Source organism: Leucoraja erinacea, chromosome 18 (assembly GCF_028641065.1).
Source record: "Leucoraja erinacea ecotype New England chromosome 18, Leri_hhj_1, whole genome shotgun sequence".
In the NCBI taxonomy this organism is placed as follows: Eukaryota; Metazoa; Chordata; class Chondrichthyes; order Rajiformes; family Rajidae; genus Leucoraja; species Leucoraja erinaceus.
In genome coordinates this window covers 35,156,359-35,174,212 of record NC_073394.1, presented here as the reverse complement: position 1 = coordinate 35,174,212, position 17,854 = coordinate 35,156,359, and the positions used below count along the sequence as shown (strand labels likewise).

Sequence of the window (17,854 nt, the reverse complement as noted above, 5' to 3'; positions counted from 1 at the left end):
ACACAAAGTGCTGGAGTAACTCAGCGGGTCAGGCAACATCTCTGGAGAACATGGATAGGTAACGTTTCTTCAGAAACAATGGGACACAATCCCCCAAATCCTCGTTAGTTATGAGAATGGTGTTCCAGGCTTGGAGGGCTCCAAATGTTGCACCTTATTCAAAAGAAAGAGTTGTACTTGGTCACTGGACCAATATACTGTGGGGAAAAGTTTCATGCAATTAGTTCAGGACAAAGTTATTTGGCACAGGGTTAAATAGGTTAAGAAGTCAAAGTCAGCACAGCAACTTGTGTCGAGTATCCTGCACCAGCCTGATGCCGTTCACAGCAAGTCAACTTGTTGGATGAATTATTCAATTCGATTCAACTTTATTGTCATTGCACAAATACGAGTATAGGTACAACGAAATGCAGTTTAGCATCTGGTCATAGTCATAGTGCAAGATAGTAGAAGTAAAAATGAAAATACAAAATAAGCATACAATTAAAATTAAAAATACTGGTTAACAATGTGTGGGTTGTGGATAAATTAAAACTGGTACATAGGCAAATAGGTGTATACAAATGGGAGAGTCTAAAGATAGCTAGCGACGGGACTCTGAGTTCAGCAGTGTAATGGTGTTATTGAAAAAGCTGTTCCTCAGCCTGCTTGTGCGAGACCTGAGGCTCCTGTACCGCCTCCCTGATGGGAGGAGGGCAAATAGTCCGTGGTTTAGGGTGAGAGGGGCCCTTAATGATTTTCCCGACCCGCCTCAGACACCGTTTGCGGTGGAGGGCATCCATGGCAGGGAGCGGGGCACCAATGATGTGCTGAGCGGTTTTCACCACCCGTTGCAACGCCTTCCTGTCAGCTGCGGTGCAGCTGCTGTACCATACCGTGAAGCAGGTGGTCAGGATGCTTTCGATGGTACAGCGGTAGAAGTTGGACAAGATCTGGGGGGACAGGTGAGCTTTCTTAAGCCTCCTCAGAAAGTAAAGGCGCTGCTACGCCTTTTTGATCAATTTGGTGGTATTGAGGGACCAGGACAGATCCTCTGAGATGTGTACCCAGAGGAATTTGTAGTTGGAGACGCGCTCCACCTCAGTCCCGTTTATGTGGATGGGGGTATGTCTGCCACCTCTGGTCTTCCTGAAGTCAACAATGATTTCAATAATAAACCAGTTGCAATAGTGAAGTAGATACGTTTGAAGGGTAATAGCTGCATGAATACAAATAGGAAAGAAAGTAGGAATAGACTTCAGGGATACAATGCATCAGGTGCAACGATGGCATATGGGAGATGGCATATGGGAGATGGCATCTTAAAGCGTAGGCATGGCTGAATTGTGAAGTGGCCAGCCCGAATCCATTGGAATTTAAAAGCCTACATTTTTATTTATACATTCAAGAATCTAAATTGTTTTTTTTTAGAACTTCAATTCTCTTTTGAAAACTTTGATTGGTTCAATTTCCAGTACCTTTAAAGAAGTAAGTTTTCGATCATGATTACTCTGGATATAAAGATCCTCTGACATTTCCCATCTCCCTCTCTTCACATCTCTCTCGCACAATCCCACCATTTCTTCCACCTTTCACATTGTTCCCCCATCCTTGAACGGTGAGAAGCTTCTATCCATCTGCCTACTCCAAGCCTGTTCATTTGAAACACTCAGATCCAACCCCACCTCTCTCACCCGTGGAGGGAGGAACTGTAGATGCTAGTTTAAACTGAAGGAATAGGTGACGTTTTGGGAAGGGTCTCGCCCCGAAACGTCACCTGGTCCTATTCTCCTGAGATGCTGCCTGACCCACTGACTTACTCCGGCCATTTGTACCCCCCTCTCACCTCCTTCGCTCGAATGAAAACCAGCCCAGCCACAGCAGCCCATGATTTTCACTGGAGTGCTTTGTCTCTGGAACCACTCCAGGAAATCTTTTCTATATCCGCTCATTGACCTCCATATCCCGACTAAAATGTGGTGACCAGAACTCCATTTGTGGCCTCACTGGTTTCTGATAAAGGTTCAGCACAACCTCCATGTTTTTGTGCTCCCAGATTCTGGTAGTGGAGCCAGAATCAACATGTGGGAATAGCACTATCTTTCAATCTGATAAACATGCCTCTATTCTGATGTCACTTTACAGAGGCCAATTAACCTACAATCCCACGCATATTTTTTGGATGTGGGATGTGCTTCCGGAACACGCGGTGGAAACACAAGCAGTCACAAGGAGAATGAGCAAACTCCACACAGACTTCACCCGAGCTCAAGATCAAACCCGCGTCTCTGATGCAGTGAAGCCATGGCTGTAACAACTGTGCTGCCTTGTTAAATCAGGGTAGCTCTTCTGACCTCAGTTTACACAATTCTTTATTTGTCAGGCCAAAACCAGAGTTCTGGTCACCACATTTTAGGAAGGTCATGAAGGATGAAGGGAGAATGGAAGCATGCAGAACAATGGAAGTTATCCTCAGTCTGAAGACTGAACTTGGCTCCACAAGAACTTTATGATGACACATCCACAACAAGTGTATTGGCGAGGACAATGCCAGATAGGTATGTCACTTATGTTTCTACCATGACCAGCATTTTGCAAGGCCTACAGGGCGTGGAGGAAAATGACAATGTCCAAATACGTTTCCTTGGTTGACTTAAGGTGGTCCATCCTTCATTTTTGTTCAGCTGAGCAACTTCAGTTTGAGTCAATGCGAAGAGCAAATAAATGTCAAGTGTTCCAGCAAGGAGGAGGGGATAAGGACGGCAAGGTAAGGGGACCGTGGATGACCAAGGAGGTTGTAAACTTTGACATGAAGAAAAGGGAAGTGTATGTCAGGTTTAGGAAGATGACGTCAGACAGGGTATGAGGAAGATAAAGTGAGCAGGAAAGAACTCAAGCGGCCAATTAGAAAGGTCAGAAGGGTCTATGAAATGTCGTTGACAAGTCGGATGAAGGGAAACCCCTAAAGCTTTTTATATGTACGTTAAAAAATAAGAAAACGATCAGGGAGAAGATAGGACCACTCAAATATTATGGAAGGAAACTATGCTTGTAGTCGGAGGATGTAGGTGAGGTACTAAACGAGTACTTTGCTTCCATATATTTTCCAAATATGAGTGAATTCTGTCCCTAAGGATCTTCTCCAATAATTGACGTAATTGGCCTATAATTTCCTGGTTTGTCACCATTGCTCTTCTTAAACAATGGAACTATTCACCAATGGTTTGGGACCTTGTCTGTAACTAAAGAAGAGACAAAGATCTCTGTCATGACATCAACAATCTAATCCTGGGATAGATTATATCCGCCCATGGATACTTATCCACATGAATGTTTTTCAATGCACCCAACACATTTTATCCTTCTTAATATTAACACCAGTCCTCCCTCATCTCACCATCACCCAGGTCATACTCACTGTTGAATAATGATGTGAAGCACACATTTAGGAATTACCCACTGGCTCCCCATATGTTAGTTAAAATAATTCCAGATGCACCCTCACACTGCAATGTTCCTTCAAACCCCAGTGTTCCCTCAGTACTGGCCCCTCATATTTCCCCCTAACACTGCAGCACTCCCTCAGCACTGCCCCCTAACAGTGCAGTACTCCCCCTGAACTATGGCCCTAACACTGCAGTGTTTCCCCTGTATTACCCCTCAACACTGCAGTGCTAGCCCTGAATTGCTTCTTAGCACTGCAGTGGTCCCCGAGCTGCCCCCCCCCCCCCATGCTGCAGTGGTCCCTCTGCACCACTCCTCATACATTGCAATGGTCCCTCTTCACTGCCCCTCCCACACTGCAGTGGTCCCTCTGCGTCAAAGATCCTATAGCAAGCAAGATAGACCACTCCTGCTAAATGCAATGGACTAACGTGTAGTACGCAACAAAGCGGAACGTGGGCCTTTTTTTCATCCATTTCAGTAACCCGACCTGACTCACAGTGTAATCAACGTTGCGGGGGAACAGTTTGTGTTAATAAATTATAATTCTGAAAATGAGGAGAAGATGTTTACCAAATAACTTTGATTTTTACGAGGATGTTTCCGTAACCGGCTTCCGTCTCCGCACTAGTATCTTTGCTCCGCTACGGGATCTTTGATGCTGAGACGGAAGCCGGTTACGGAAATGGGGCCGAAAATTACCCATGAATCTGCCCATGACCGTACTACGTCTTTTTCGTCGAGTGATCTGTCTTGCTCGCTATAGGACCTTTGCACTGCGCTGCCCCACCCACGCAGCAGTGGTCCCTCTGCACCGCTCCACCCACACTGCAGTGGTCAGTTTGTATTCCACTGGAGCTTCAGACTGGAATTTGCTCTCATCATTTTGTAGTGAGGCATAAATAACAGCCGTCCAAGCACTATAATCGATACATCGCTGGTTTTGACCAGTGATGACAACCCAGTACATTCTGGTCGCAGGATATACTGTGCCACTGAGGAGGTTTATGCTTCAATGTTTCTCCTAAATGTCACTACAGAGCACAAAACTTACAGTCACTTTCAGTCGGTCACTAAAGGAACGCTTGTTGCACTGTTGTTGTGCAGTGACCAGTCTTCTGATCATCTCAACTTGTGCCACATTGAGTATTGGAATGTCCCAGCCAGACAGAGAACCTGGGGTCACCTTCACTGCTTTCAGCACTTCTTCCTCCAGCTTCTTCATTTTCTTCCGTCGAATCTGTTCTTCCGACAGGACACCTGGAAGTGAGCATAAACTTCAGCACAGATTGACACCTACTCGGTTTCACTCACTCACTCTCTAAGAGGGGAATAGCTGAACACTGACTGGTTGTCACTCAGAAATTGTGGGAACTTGTACTGGTTTTTCTCTTTGTGAGATATTATACACTGACCTGTCTATGTCAAAGCATATCTTACAGAAAGCAGGAAGCCTTACACTGGCCTGTGGACTGGTCTTTGTTCCTCAAGGAACCATCATTCCTGCTAGGATACCTTTCCAATCAACTTTAGCCATCTCCTCTCTCATGCTTCTGTAACCACCATTGCTCAACAGCAATGGCAGGAATTCCGGGGAACAATTCCAAAGGAGCGGGATCTTTTCATTCCAAAGAGGAAGAAAGATTCTAACGGGAGAATGAGGTGACCATGGCCGACAAGGGAAGTCAAAGAGAATAAAACCAAAAGAGAAGGCATATAACGTTGCCAAGATTAGTGAGAAGCTAGAGGAATGGGAAGCTTTTAAAAAACAATCGAAGAAAAGATGAGAAGATGGGGAGAAAAGATGAAATATGAATGTAATCTAGCCAATAAAAGAGGAAAGCAAAAGTTTCTTCAGAGATATAAAGAGTAAGAAAGAGGAGTGGACATTGGCCTGCTGGAAAATGATGCTGTAGAAGTGATAATGCCCAATAAAGAAATGGCAGATTCATTAAATAGGTTTTTAACATCATTCCGCACGGTGGAACGAATGTGCCAGAAATTCAAATCAGGGGGTGGAAATTAGTGGCTATTATGAAGGAGAAGGTGCTTGGGAATTGAACGTTCTGAAGGTGGATCAGTCACCTGGACCAGGTGAGCTATACCCGAGTGGTCTGAAAGAAGTGGCTTTAGAGATTATGAATGTCTAGTGAGATTGAGAGTAGTGATCTTTCAAGAATCACTTGAGTCAGGAGTGGTTCCAGATGATTGTAATATTACTCCGCTGTTCAAGAAGGGAGCAAAGCAGAAACGTGGAGCCTATAGGTCGGTTAGCCTTACTTCAGTGGTTGGTAAGATTTTAGAGGGCATTATAAATGATGAGTACTGAGTACTTAAGAAGCACACGATAAAATAGGCCAAAGTCTTGTTAAAGGGAGATCTTACCTGACCACCCTGTTGGAATTCTTTGAAATAGCAGGATAATAATAATAATAATAATAAATTTTATTTTCGGGCGCCTTTCAAATCTCAAGGACACCTTACAAAGATTAACAGAAGAGAAAAAAAACATATAGTCGGAGAAAAATAAATAATAAGGAAATAATAAGGACATCATCAATATACAAATTAAAGATAAAAATCGCTCCAAAGACACTAAATCAAAAAAATCAAAAAACACAATGTGAAGAGAGAGCAGCGGCAGCTAAAGCGTGCCAGCGTCCACTCTCCCGACAGCCATCTTGGACACAGGCTAACATAGTAATTAGACACAGTAAAATCATCCCCCCATGTGGTCACCACTGTGGGGGAAGGCACAAAGTCCAGTCCCCAGCCCCAGTTCTCCCAAAAGTCAGGCCTATTGAGGCCACCGCTGTTGCCTCTACGAAGGCCCGATGTTCCTGGCCGTTCTGGCCGGGTGGAGTTGCCCCGGCGTCGGGAGAGTCCTCACAGTGGCTGGGCCACCTGGAATGGCCGCTTCCCAGCAGGAGAATGTCGGCTTCCGAAGCCGACAGGGACGCACTGGGTTGGAGCTCCCAGGCTCCCGATGTTAAAGTCGGCGCCGCCCGCTCCGCTCCGCAGACCGGAGGCGTTGACCACGGCGGTCACAGCTCACCGGAGCTCCAGCGCATCGATCCAGTGCGGCGACCCAGGCAAGACATCGCCCACGATAGCGCTCCAGCGCTGTGCCGCCAACGAAGCCGAGGTGCTGGGCGGTCCCTGCCAGGAAACGGCGCTCCAAGCCCGCTGGTAGGCCACGAGGACGGGTTGACGGGCAGCCCAGAGAAAAAGCTGCCTCACCGACCAGGTAGGGGCCTAGAAGTAAAATTGCCCCATACCCCCCACATTAAGAAGTCCATTTCTCCTACAGGCAAAAAACAAGACTTACTAAAAACTGGGGAAAAAAATGGATTAAATGGACGGCTGCTGGTTAGCAGCTGATCCCCAAGATGGCTCCTCCCCCACTCGATAAACTAAAGAGAGTCAGTGGGTGTTGTTTTCCTGGAAGACCTTTGATAAGATGCTGCACATGAGTCTTCTAAAGAAGATGAGAGCCCATGGTGTCAGCGAGAGAATACTAGCATGGATGGCAGGTTGGCTGAATGGCAGAAGGCAAAGAGTGGTAATAAAGGGGGCTTTTTCTGCTTGGCTACCATTGACTAGCAATGTCAAGAGTGTTTTATTGTCCCAGATAGAACAATGAAATTGATGCTGGAGCCGCTACTTTCACTGTATATATATCAATGATTTGGACGAGGGAATTGAAGGCTTTGTGGCCACGTTTGCAGATGATACGAAGATAGGTGGGGGCACGTGTAGTGTAGAGAAAGCAGAGACTCTGCAGAAGGGTAGGTTGGGAGATTGGGTAAAGAAGTGTCAGATGGAATACAGCATAGCAAAAGGTGGATTACTGCTGTTTGGTATTATGAATAATGGTGTAGACTATTTTCTAAATGGGGAGATAATTTAGAAATCGGAGGTGCAAATGGACGCGGGAGAGCTGGTGCAGGACTCCCGAAAAGTTAATTTGCAAGTCAAATTGGTAGTAAGCAAGGCCAATCCAATGGTAGCATTTATGTCGACTGTACTAGAATATTAAAAAAGGGATGTGATTTATTAGGCACTGGTCAGAACCGCATATGGAGGATTGTGAGCAGTTATGGGCCCCATTCCTGAAGACGGATGTGCTGGCATTGGAGAGGTTCCAGAGGTTTCCGAGAATGATCCCAGGAATGATTGGGTTCACATATGATGAGCATTTGAAGGCACTGGGCCAGAACTCACTGGAGTTTAGAAGAATGAGGTGGGACGTCATTGAAACTTACCAAATAGTGAAAGGCCTGGATAGAGTAAATGTGGAGAGGATGCTTTCACTAGTGGGAGAGTCTAGGACCAGAGGCCATTGCCTCAAAATAAAAGGACATACCTATAGAAAGGCGGCGAGGAGGAATTTCTTTAGTCAGAGGGTGGTACATGTGTGGAATTCATTGCTACAGAGGCCAAGTCAATGGATATTTTTAAGGCGGAGATTGACAAATTGGTGATTAGTACGTGTGTCAGGGGTTATGGGGAGATCCAGGAGAATGAGGTTGTGATCAAATATGACTGAATGACTGAGTAGATCTAATGGGCCCAATGGTCTAATTCTGCTCCTATAACTTATGAACATAACACATCTGAAATTTGGGGGTGTCAATCTCTATTTCTCAGGGAGATATCAGCACTATGATATGTCTTCAGTCTCTCTCTCCCTTGGTAAATAAACATTGGCTCGTATCACTATGTCCATCTATTTCATGGCAATTTCCCTAAATATATCTGTGCTTTCGTCCCATTTTCTTAGGAAACTCTATGTCTCTCAGTTATTCCTGCTCTGCCTCCAGTCAAGTGTGTTTAGTTGACATAAGCACTTGGACCAAAACAACAGAATTCTTCTTGCCTGCAACTTTATAGGCACATTAAAGGCAATAACACAACAAAATACACGATACATTGTCAATTATTCTAGGTAAACCAGACCACAATGGTGCAAGCCAAAGTGTGACCTTTGTTGCGTTCAGGCTTCACACGACCAGCCATTGTTTGTCTTTGAAGACTCACATTGTTCCAACATTCCCGCTTGCTGACATTTCCGGAGCCGACAATCCTGGCACTTCCTGCGCATGTACAAATCCATTTCGCACTGGCCGCCGTTCTTGCAGGAATACTGTGCGCTCTTGATCACGCTCCGTCGAAAGAAGCCCTTGCAGCCCTCGCAGCTCAGCACATTGTAGTGGAAGCCGGAGGCCTTGTCCCCACACACGCTGCACAGCTCATTCCCCAACATCTTCGGGGCAGGCCCTTTCTTCCTCTTCCCAACATGCTGCTCTGCTGATGGAAGTGAACACCACAGGGGACACAGTGAGTGACAGGATCGAGAAGTGGAACGAGAAGCATCGACACAGGGCAGTCCTCACCCTGTGAGCAGTGAGTGAGAGAACACATTACATGCAATGAACACGTGCTCTGTGGTGACCATTCATGGGTGACATCATTCGCTGATGGCTGCCGGTGAGATTTGCCAATTCTCCGAGAAGTCCTCCTACCAACATCATTCGCTGATGGCTGCCGGTGAAATTTGCCAATTCTCCGAAGAAGTTCCTTCTACAACACACTTCACGACTCTTGCGCACTTTCTTTACTTCTATCTTTTTCTTAAAGCTCAAAAAAAAATGAAGCGGTACAAAAAATGTATTAAGATATATGTGTTGTGTAGTATTGTAATTTACCATACTTCTAATAAAAAAAAAAAAAATAAAAAAAAAAGGATTGGTAAATGTAAAAATTGGCCCTAGGGTGTGTAGGATAGTGTTAATGTATGGAGATCACTGGTCGGTGTGGACCTGGTGGGCCGAAGGGCCTGTTTCTACGCTGTATCTCTAAACTAAACTAAAAAAAAAACTAAACTAAACCACTCCCATTACCGACTTTTACTTCTAGTTCCTTCAATCATCCGTTGGTCCAATGTGCTACTCTCATCTGAATCTCGTTCCTTCCTCCCATTAGTCCCGCCAAATTTTTCCTCTTATTAGATCATATTACTAACAACCATCCGCCCCTCCCCCACAACCCCCTTGCCAAGTTTCACTTTAGCATATCTACAATCTAATATGGCAGCATAATTGCTAGGTTGTGTAGGAAGGAACTGCAGATGCTGGTTTACACCGAAGATGGACACAAAATGCTGGAGTAACTCAGCGGGACAGGCAGCATCTCTGGAGAGACGTTTCAGGCGGAAACCCTTTTTCAGACTGTTGACAGGGGAGTGGGAGGTACATAGAAAAAGTATATAGATAAGGAAGTATAAGGTGTGAAGACAGGACAAAGGGAATGGAGATCAGGGGAAAAGTAGAATAGATTGTTTGTTGGGGGAAGGAAACAATAAAGCAAACAGAGATAAAATGTAGTCGTAGACAGTAAGACTGGTCGGAGAAGTGGGAAGGGGGAGGGGATAGAGAGAGAGAGATAGGGAAAGCTTTACAATTTCTTCCCAATAACCATTTCTGGCTTAAGTCCTCCCTTCACCACCTCCAGTTTAAATTCCATTTGGAATATTTTGGAGGACCAAGAAAAGCAAGGGTTATTTGAAGTTGGAGAAGTCAGCGTTCATACCGCTGGGCTGTAAGCTGCCCAAGGGAAATACGAGGTGTTGTTTCTCCAATTTGCGTTGGGCCTCACTCTGACAATGGAGGAAGCCTAGGCCAGAAAGGTCAATGTGGGAATGGGAGGGGGAGTTGAAGTGTTTTGCTCCGGTTCCTGAGACAGGGTAGATGTTGAGATGTTTTCACTTCTGAATGAGTGGACAGGATAAGATCATTTGGGAGAGTTTAAGAAGGAACTGCAGATGCTGGAAAATCGAAGGTAGACAAAAGTGCTGGAGAAACTCAGCGGGTGCAGCAGCATCTATGGAGTGAAGGAAATAGGCAACGTTTCGTCCCGAAACGTTGCCTATTTCCTTCACTCCACAGATGCTGCTGCACCCGCTGAGTTTCTCCAGCACTTTTGTCTTTTGTCTATCTAAGATCATTTAGGAAGTAGGTATGTAGAAATGTCTTCCTGCAGAGGGTAGCGAGCGTCTGCTATTCTACCCCAGTGAGTTGTGGGGACTAGATCCGTATTTAAGGCAGTTGAATCTTTGCAGGGAATTGAGGGCTATGGGGAGGTAGATCAGCCGGCATCACATTGAATGACAGGGCAAGTTAATAGCCCTCGTGTGGCCGACTCCTGCTTAAGGGGTTGGACAGGCTAGATGCAGGAAGATTGTTCCCGATGTTGGGGAAGTCCAGGACAAGGGGTCACAGCGTAAGGATAAGGGGGAAATCCTTTAGAACCGAGATGAGGAGAACTTTTTTCACACAGAGAGTGGTGAATCTCTGGAACTCTCTGCCACAGAGGGTAGTTGAGGCCAGTTCATTGGCTATATTTAAGAGGGAGTTAGATGTGGCCCTTGTGGCTAAGGGGATCAGAGGGTATGGAGAGAAGGCAGGTACGGGATACTGAGTTGGATGATCAGCCATGATCATATTAAATGGCGGTGCATGCTCGAAGGGCCGAATGGCCTACTCCTGCACCTAATTTCTATTTTTCTATGTTTCTATGTTTCTATCTTCTGGTGTTTTCCAGAATGCATTATCCACTCTCACTCATATTCTGCCCTTTTCCACTGTCCCAGTGAAGCCGAGCGAGGAGCAGCAACTCGTCTGTCAATGGGGCATTTTACAGCACGCAACAATTAGAGATTTCTCACCTTCTCCCTCCCTCATCTAACCCTATTCCTCACTGATCTTCCCCAAACCTCGCCTTAATAACTCTCTTCTCAATCCTTCCCCTTCCTGGTTGTACCCTCTCTTGGCCTTGGTCACTCACCTTTGCTGGTCTACTTATCCCACCCCATAGTGAGCTAATGGGACTGCTCTCTCCCAGCTCCAATGTGCCAGGTTCAATTTTGCTCTCCAGTGCTGCCCCTGTGGAGGTTACACAGTAACTGCATGGGCTTCCCCTGGGCATCCAGCTTCTTCCCACGTCCCAAAAGAACTGGACAAGCTAGATGCAGGAAAAATGTTCCCAATGTTGGGTGAGTCCAGAACCAGGGGCCCACAGTCTTAGAATAAAGGGGAGGCCATTTAAGACTGAGGTGAGAACAAACATTGTCACCCAGAGAGTTGTGAATTTGTGGAATTCCCTGCCAAAGAGGGCAGTGGAGGCCAAGTCACTGGATGGATTTAAGAGAGAGTAATGCCCGTCCCACTTAGGAAGCCTGAACGGAAACCTCTGGAGACTTTGCGCCCCATCCAAGGTTTCCGTGGGGTTCCCGGAGGTTGCATGTGGTTGCCGGAGGTTGCAGGCAGTGGAAGCAGGTAGGGAGACTGACAAAAACCTCTGGGAACCGCACGGAAACCTTGGATGGGGCGCAAAGTCTCCAGAGGTTTCCGTTCAGGTTTCCTAAGTGGGGCAGGGGCATTAGATAGTTCTAAGGGCCAGTGGAATCAAGGGATATGGGGAGAAGGCAGGCATGGGTTATTGATAGGGGACGATCAGCCATGATCACAATGAATGGCGGTGCTGGCTCGAAAAGGCCGAATGGCCTCCTCCTGCACCTATTTTCTATGTTTCTATGTTTCTAAATCAATGTGTTTGGTAGGTAAATTACCTATGGTGTAAAGGTGAGTGGTAGCTCTGTGGTAAGTTGACAGGAACAGTAAGAGGATAGAAATAATTAGTGGGGCACTGGGATTGCTTGATGATATTGAAATATAAAGTGAAGAAAGCAAATTACATGTTGCCGAGAGGATTTGAGTTTAGGAGCAAGAAGGTCCTACTGCAGTGGTACAGGGCCCTGGTGAGACCGCACCTGGAGTATTGTGTGCAGTTTTGGTCTCCTAATTGGTGGAAGGACATTCTTGCTATTGAGGGAGTGCAGCGTAGGTTCACCAGGTTAATTCACAGGATGGCAGGACTGACATATGATGAAAGAATGGATCTGCTGGGCTTATATTCACTGGAATTTAAAAGGATGAGAGGGGATCTTATAGAAACTTATAAAATTCTTAAGGGATTGGGCTGGGTAGATGCAGGAAAAATGTTCCCGATGTTGGGGGAAGTACAGAGTTTGATGTGGACAAGCTTTTCCCTTTGAGGAAAAGGGAAGATTCAACAAGAGGACATGACTTCAGAATTAAGGCACAGAAGTTTAGGGGTAATATGAGGGGGATTTAGCTCGTCTTAACTCAGGGAGAGCGGCAGAAAAGTAGGAAATGGGAGCTATTGATTGTCGGTGCTGGCTGGAAGGGCGAATGGCCTACGCTTGGTATTTTCAATTTAAAAATAAACTCCTTGACCACCGCCCACCATCACCATCAGTGCCATTCCTCTATTTCCTCTGTGGTGCATGGATCTGATATGGGAAGGAACCGACTGAGACACAGGTGGTCAGTGCCTCACCAAGGTTTGGGCTGGCTGAAAAGAAGAGGCTGTTTTCTATTTTCACACTTCCATTCCAGTAGCTGTGAGCTGCTCCGTCATGGGACCCCGAGTAATTGTGCTGAGATCTTGCTTTCCTCCCAATGTCTTGGTCTTTCCAAAGCCTGCCGTCTGGTTGAGTCCTGTTCTGGTCAACCAGTGAGGTCGGTATGTGCAGAAAAAATCTTTCTCCTACAAGACACAAAATATTTATAAATCTTATTTTGGAATGCAACAAATAGGTTTTTATTGTATTTTATTTTTTTATGATACAGCGTGGAAACAGGCACTTCAGCCCACCGAGTCCATGATGACTGCAATCACGCTTACATCCTCTGGGGTAGGGATGACCTGTACAAATGGGACGGGTTACACCTTAACTGGAGGGGGACGGACGTTCTGGCAGGCAGGTTTTCAAGGCTACACGTGTGGGTTTAAGCTAAATAATGGGAGGGGAGGGATTGACAAATTGGGAGTATAAAGATGGAGTTGAAGGGGAAGTGAGTACAGGAAAAGTTACAAAAGACTCCCAAATTAATGGGAAGAAAAGTTCGAGAAGGGATAAGAGAGTAAGGTCAGGGCCAATTGTGAGCGGTGCGAGAGGGTAGGTGAATACCGAGGTCAAAATGTTGTATATGAATGCGCGAAGTATAAGAAATAAAGTGGACGAGCTTGAGGCTCAGTTAGAAGTTGGCAAGTATGACGTTGTGGGATAAACAGACACATGGCTGCAAGAGGGCCAGGGCTAGGAACTGAATATTCAAAGATATACCTCCTATCAAAAAGACAGACAGGTGGGCAGAGGGGGTGGTGTAGCTCTGTTGGTGAGGAATGGAATTCAGTCCCTTGCAAGGGGTGACATTGAAACTGGAGATGTGGAGTCAGTATGGATAGAACTAAGGAATTGTAAGGGTAAAAAGACCCGAATGGGATTTATCTACAGGCCCCCAAACAGTAACCTGGATATAGGGTGCAAGTTGAATCACGAGTTAAAATTGGCATGATAAAGGAACTTGAGGTTAAGGACATTAGGAGGTATATTTAATATGGTCAGGTTTAATCTTTGGAAGGGCAACAAATAGGTGTTTTGTTACAGTTTTAAAGGGGACTATGATACATGAGGGGGAGCAGGCAAACTTCATGGAAAGATAGTCCATGATGACTGCAATCACCCTTACATCCTCTGGTGTAAGGGATGACCGTGGCTGACAAATCAGGGACAGTATAAAAAATAAAAGAGAAGTTAACATAGCAAAGATGGGGGAAGCCGGGGTTTGGGTAATGTTTTAAAGAGCAGAAGATAATAAAAAAAAAGGCAATACGGGGAGAAAAGATAAGGTACGAAGGTAAGTTAGCCAAGAATATGAAGGAGGATAGTAAAAGCTTCTGTACGTATGTAAAGAGGAAAAAAATAGTTAAGACCAAAGTTAGACCCTTGAAGACTGAAAAAGGTGAATTTATTATCGGGAACAAGCAAATGGTAGATGAGTTGAACAGGTTCTTTGGATCCGTCTTCACTAAGGAGGACACAAACAATCTTCCTCATGTACTAGTGACCAGAGGATCTGGGGTGACGGAGGAACTGAAGGAAATCCACATTAGGCAGGAAATGGTATTGTATAGACTGATGGGACTGAAGGCTGATAAATCCCCAGGGCCTGATAGTCTGCATCCCAGGGTACTTAAGGAAGTGGCTCTAGAAATCGTGGATATATTGGTGATCATTTTCCAATGTCCTATAGATTCAGGATCAGTTCCTGTGGATTGGATGGTAGCTAATGTCATCCAGCTTTTTAAGAAAGGCAGGATTGAGAAAACAGGGAATTATAGACCAGTTAGCCTGACATCGGTGGTGGGGAAGATGCTGGAGTCAATTATAAAAGATGAAATAGCGGCACATTTGGATAACAGTAACAGGATCGGTCCTAGTCAACATGGATTTACGAAGGGGAAATCATGATTGACTAATCTTCTGGAATTTTTTGAGGATGTAACTAGGAAAATGGACAAGGGAGATCCAGTGGTTGTAGTGTTCCTGAACTTTCAGAAAGCATTTGATAAGGTCCCACATAGGAGATTAGTGGGCAAAATTAGGACACATGGTATTGGGGGTAGAGTGTTAACATGGATAGAAAATTGGTTGGCAGACAGGAAACAAAGAGTAGGGATTTACTTGTCCCTTCCAGAATGGCAGGTAGTGACTAGTGGGGTACCGCAAGGCTCGGTGCTGGGACCACAGCTATTTACAATATACATCAATGATTTAGATGAGGGGATTCAAAGTAACATTAGCAAATTTGCAGATGACACAAAGCAGGGTGGCAGTGTGAACTGTGAGGAGGATGCTATGAGAATGCAGGGTGACTTGGACAGGTTGGGTGAGTGGGCAGATGCAGTTTAATGTGGATAAATGTGAGGTTATCCACTTTGGTAGCAAAAGCAGGAAGGCAGATTATTATCTAAATGGTGTCAAGTTGGGTAAAGGGGAAGTACAACGGGATCTGGGGGTCCTTGTTCGTCAGTCAATGAAAGTAAGCATGCAGGTACAGCAGGCGGTGAAGGAAGCGAATGGCATGTTGGCCTTTATAACAAGAAGAGTTGAGTATAGGAGCAAAGAGGTCCTTCTGCAGTTGTACAGCGCCCTAGTGAGACCACACCTGGAGTATTGTGTGAAGTTTTGGTCTCCTAATTTGAGGAAGGACATTCTTGCTATTGAGGGAGTGCATGGTTTACTAGGTTAATTCCCGGGATGGGGGGACTGTCGTATGCTGAGAGAATGGATCGGCTGGGCTTGTATACTCTGGAGTTTAGAAGGATTAGAGGGGATCTTATTGTAACATATAAGATTATTAAGGGTTTGGACACGCTAGAGGCAGGAAACATGTTCCCGATGTTGGGGGAGTCCAGAACCAGGGGCTACAGTTTAAGAATAAGAGGTAAGGAGATGAGGAAACACTTTTTCTCACAGAGAGTTGTGAGTGTGGAATTCTCTGCCTCAGAGGGCGGTGGAGGCAGGTTCTCTGGATACTTTCGAGAGAGAGCTAGATAGGGCTCTTAAAGATAGCGGAGTCAGGGGATATGGGGAGAAGGCAGGAACGGGGTACTGATTGGGGATGGGCAGCCATGATCACATTGAATGACGGTGCTGGCTCGAAGGGCTGAATGGCCTACCCCTGCACCTATTGTCTATTGTCTATCCTACACACTATTGACAATTTACAGAAGCCTATTAACCTACAAACCTATGTGTCTTTGTAAAATAGGAGGAAACCAGAGCACCCAGAGGAAACCCAGGCAGTCATACTGAAACATATATAAACTAGGGTTGTTTTCCTGAGATTTTAGTAACTTGTATGACTGAAGTGTGCAAGATAACTGGAAGGTTAAATACATATTAATTATTTCCACTGGTTGGGTGCATAGTCTAAAAATTAGAGGCAGGCACAGAGGAATGGCAGTAGCAAACCTTTGTGTCCCTAGTGAAGTTAAACACCAATTGATGCACAGGAAATGGTTAATTTAGATATTTTAGTTAATACCTAATATTAAGGGATATATAGATATAAAGCCAACTGTGGATAGACACAAAGTACTGGAGTAACTCAGCAGGTCAGGCAGCATCTGTGGAGAAAAAGCATGAGTCTGTGAAATTCAATAACAGGTCTGAAGAAGGGTTTCGGCCCAAAATGTTGCCAATTTCCTTTGCTCCATTGGTGCTGCTGCACCCGCTGAGTATCTCCAGCATTTTTGTGTACCTTCGATTATCCAGCATCTGCAGTTCCTTCTTAAACCATTTTATTTGGGATGGCAGGACAGGCTCGAGGGGCTAAACGGCTGACTTCTGGTCCTATGCTCTATTGCTTGAACATATCCTGTTATTTGCTTGACTTTTTTGCCATTTCCAAGACAGATCTCATGTAAAGAAACATTAGATGCAATTTAAGACTGTGGCGGCATTGAGGTATCTGTTTGTGATTGAGAGTCTTGCTGAAAAGATAATGCCGTGGTCAGGACATTGAGCTGGAGGATTGCCGTGAAGCCCAGCATCTACTGTATTGGTCCTGCCCTCAAGCCAAGACTCTCAGATCTCCTCCCTCTTTCTATATCCCTCCACACTTCCCCCTCCATAATCTTCTGTTTAACTACTTGGGCACGAGTAAGTGGTTAATGTGAATACTGTAATGCGATTTTGAAAGCAAACATAGAAAGAGTGCATACAAATGTAAAAACTTGCATCAAATAATTTTGTTGGTGTTAAAGTGTCATATTGAAGAACAAAATGCCTTACCATAATCATTATCAGTGGTAGACACTGCAGACATCCTTCTTACCACACTTGGTTATAGCTCAGTACCACAACCTGCAAGAAAAGCAGCCACAAGTTATCACTGAGAACTCAGATAGCAGGCAGCCACAAAGGAGACAGGAGAAAGCAGGAAAGAGCAAGAGAATGCAGTACAGAATGAGAGAGGAAAAGAGAGAGAGAGAGAAAGAGAGAAAAAGAGAGAGAAAAGAAAAAGAGAGGGAAAGGGGGGAGAGGGGGGGCGAAAGGAGGGGGAGAGAAGAAGAGAGAAAAAGGGGTGTGAGAGATATAAAGGGAGAGATAAATAGGCAGTGCATACAATCCTTATGAAGACTATCACAAGACACTGGTACAATGTAAACTACATTGAAAAAGTGGAATGTCACTAAGAGGTAAATCTCATTGCATTACCACTCACCTTCATGAATAGCATAAGCCTCTCCAGCCCACTCTGCCGTTCAATGAGACATGATCTTGATCTAATCCCAAGAGTCAAGTCAAGCGTCAAGAGTGTTTAAATGTCTAATGTACCATAAATCTAAAGTCTGCAGTTCAATCAAAGAGTCCATAGAAGTTAATTGTAGCTGAGGTTAGTGTTACGTAGTGTTCAAGAGCCTGATGGTCGCCAGTAAGAAGCCATTCTTCAACTTGGTGGTCAAGGTTGAAGATGTCTCTTCTCAATGTATGGAA

At 45.1% G+C, this 17,854-nt stretch overlaps 1 protein-coding gene across 2 annotated transcripts in view; it reads right to left on the bottom strand.

Annotated features, from left to right (window-relative positions):
* Positions 1 to 17,854, bottom strand: part of LOC129705911 (oxysterols receptor LXR-alpha-like) — a 64,564-nt gene that overhangs the window by 20,745 nt on the left and 25,965 nt on the right. For both annotated transcript variants that reach the window (XM_055649832.1, XM_055649833.1), the window contains exons 2-5: positions 17,150 to 17,221; positions 12,844 to 13,053; positions 8,464 to 8,733; positions 4,478 to 4,683 (exon numbers count right to left, since the gene is read on the bottom strand). In XM_055649832.1, coding sequence (XP_055505807.1) covers positions 4,478 to 4,683; positions 8,464 to 8,733; positions 12,844 to 13,053; positions 17,150 to 17,183 — 720 coding nt within the window. In that variant the 5' untranslated portion in view covers positions 17,184 to 17,221. The remainder of the gene's footprint in view (positions 1 to 4,477; positions 4,684 to 8,463; positions 8,734 to 12,843; positions 13,054 to 17,149; positions 17,222 to 17,854) is intronic.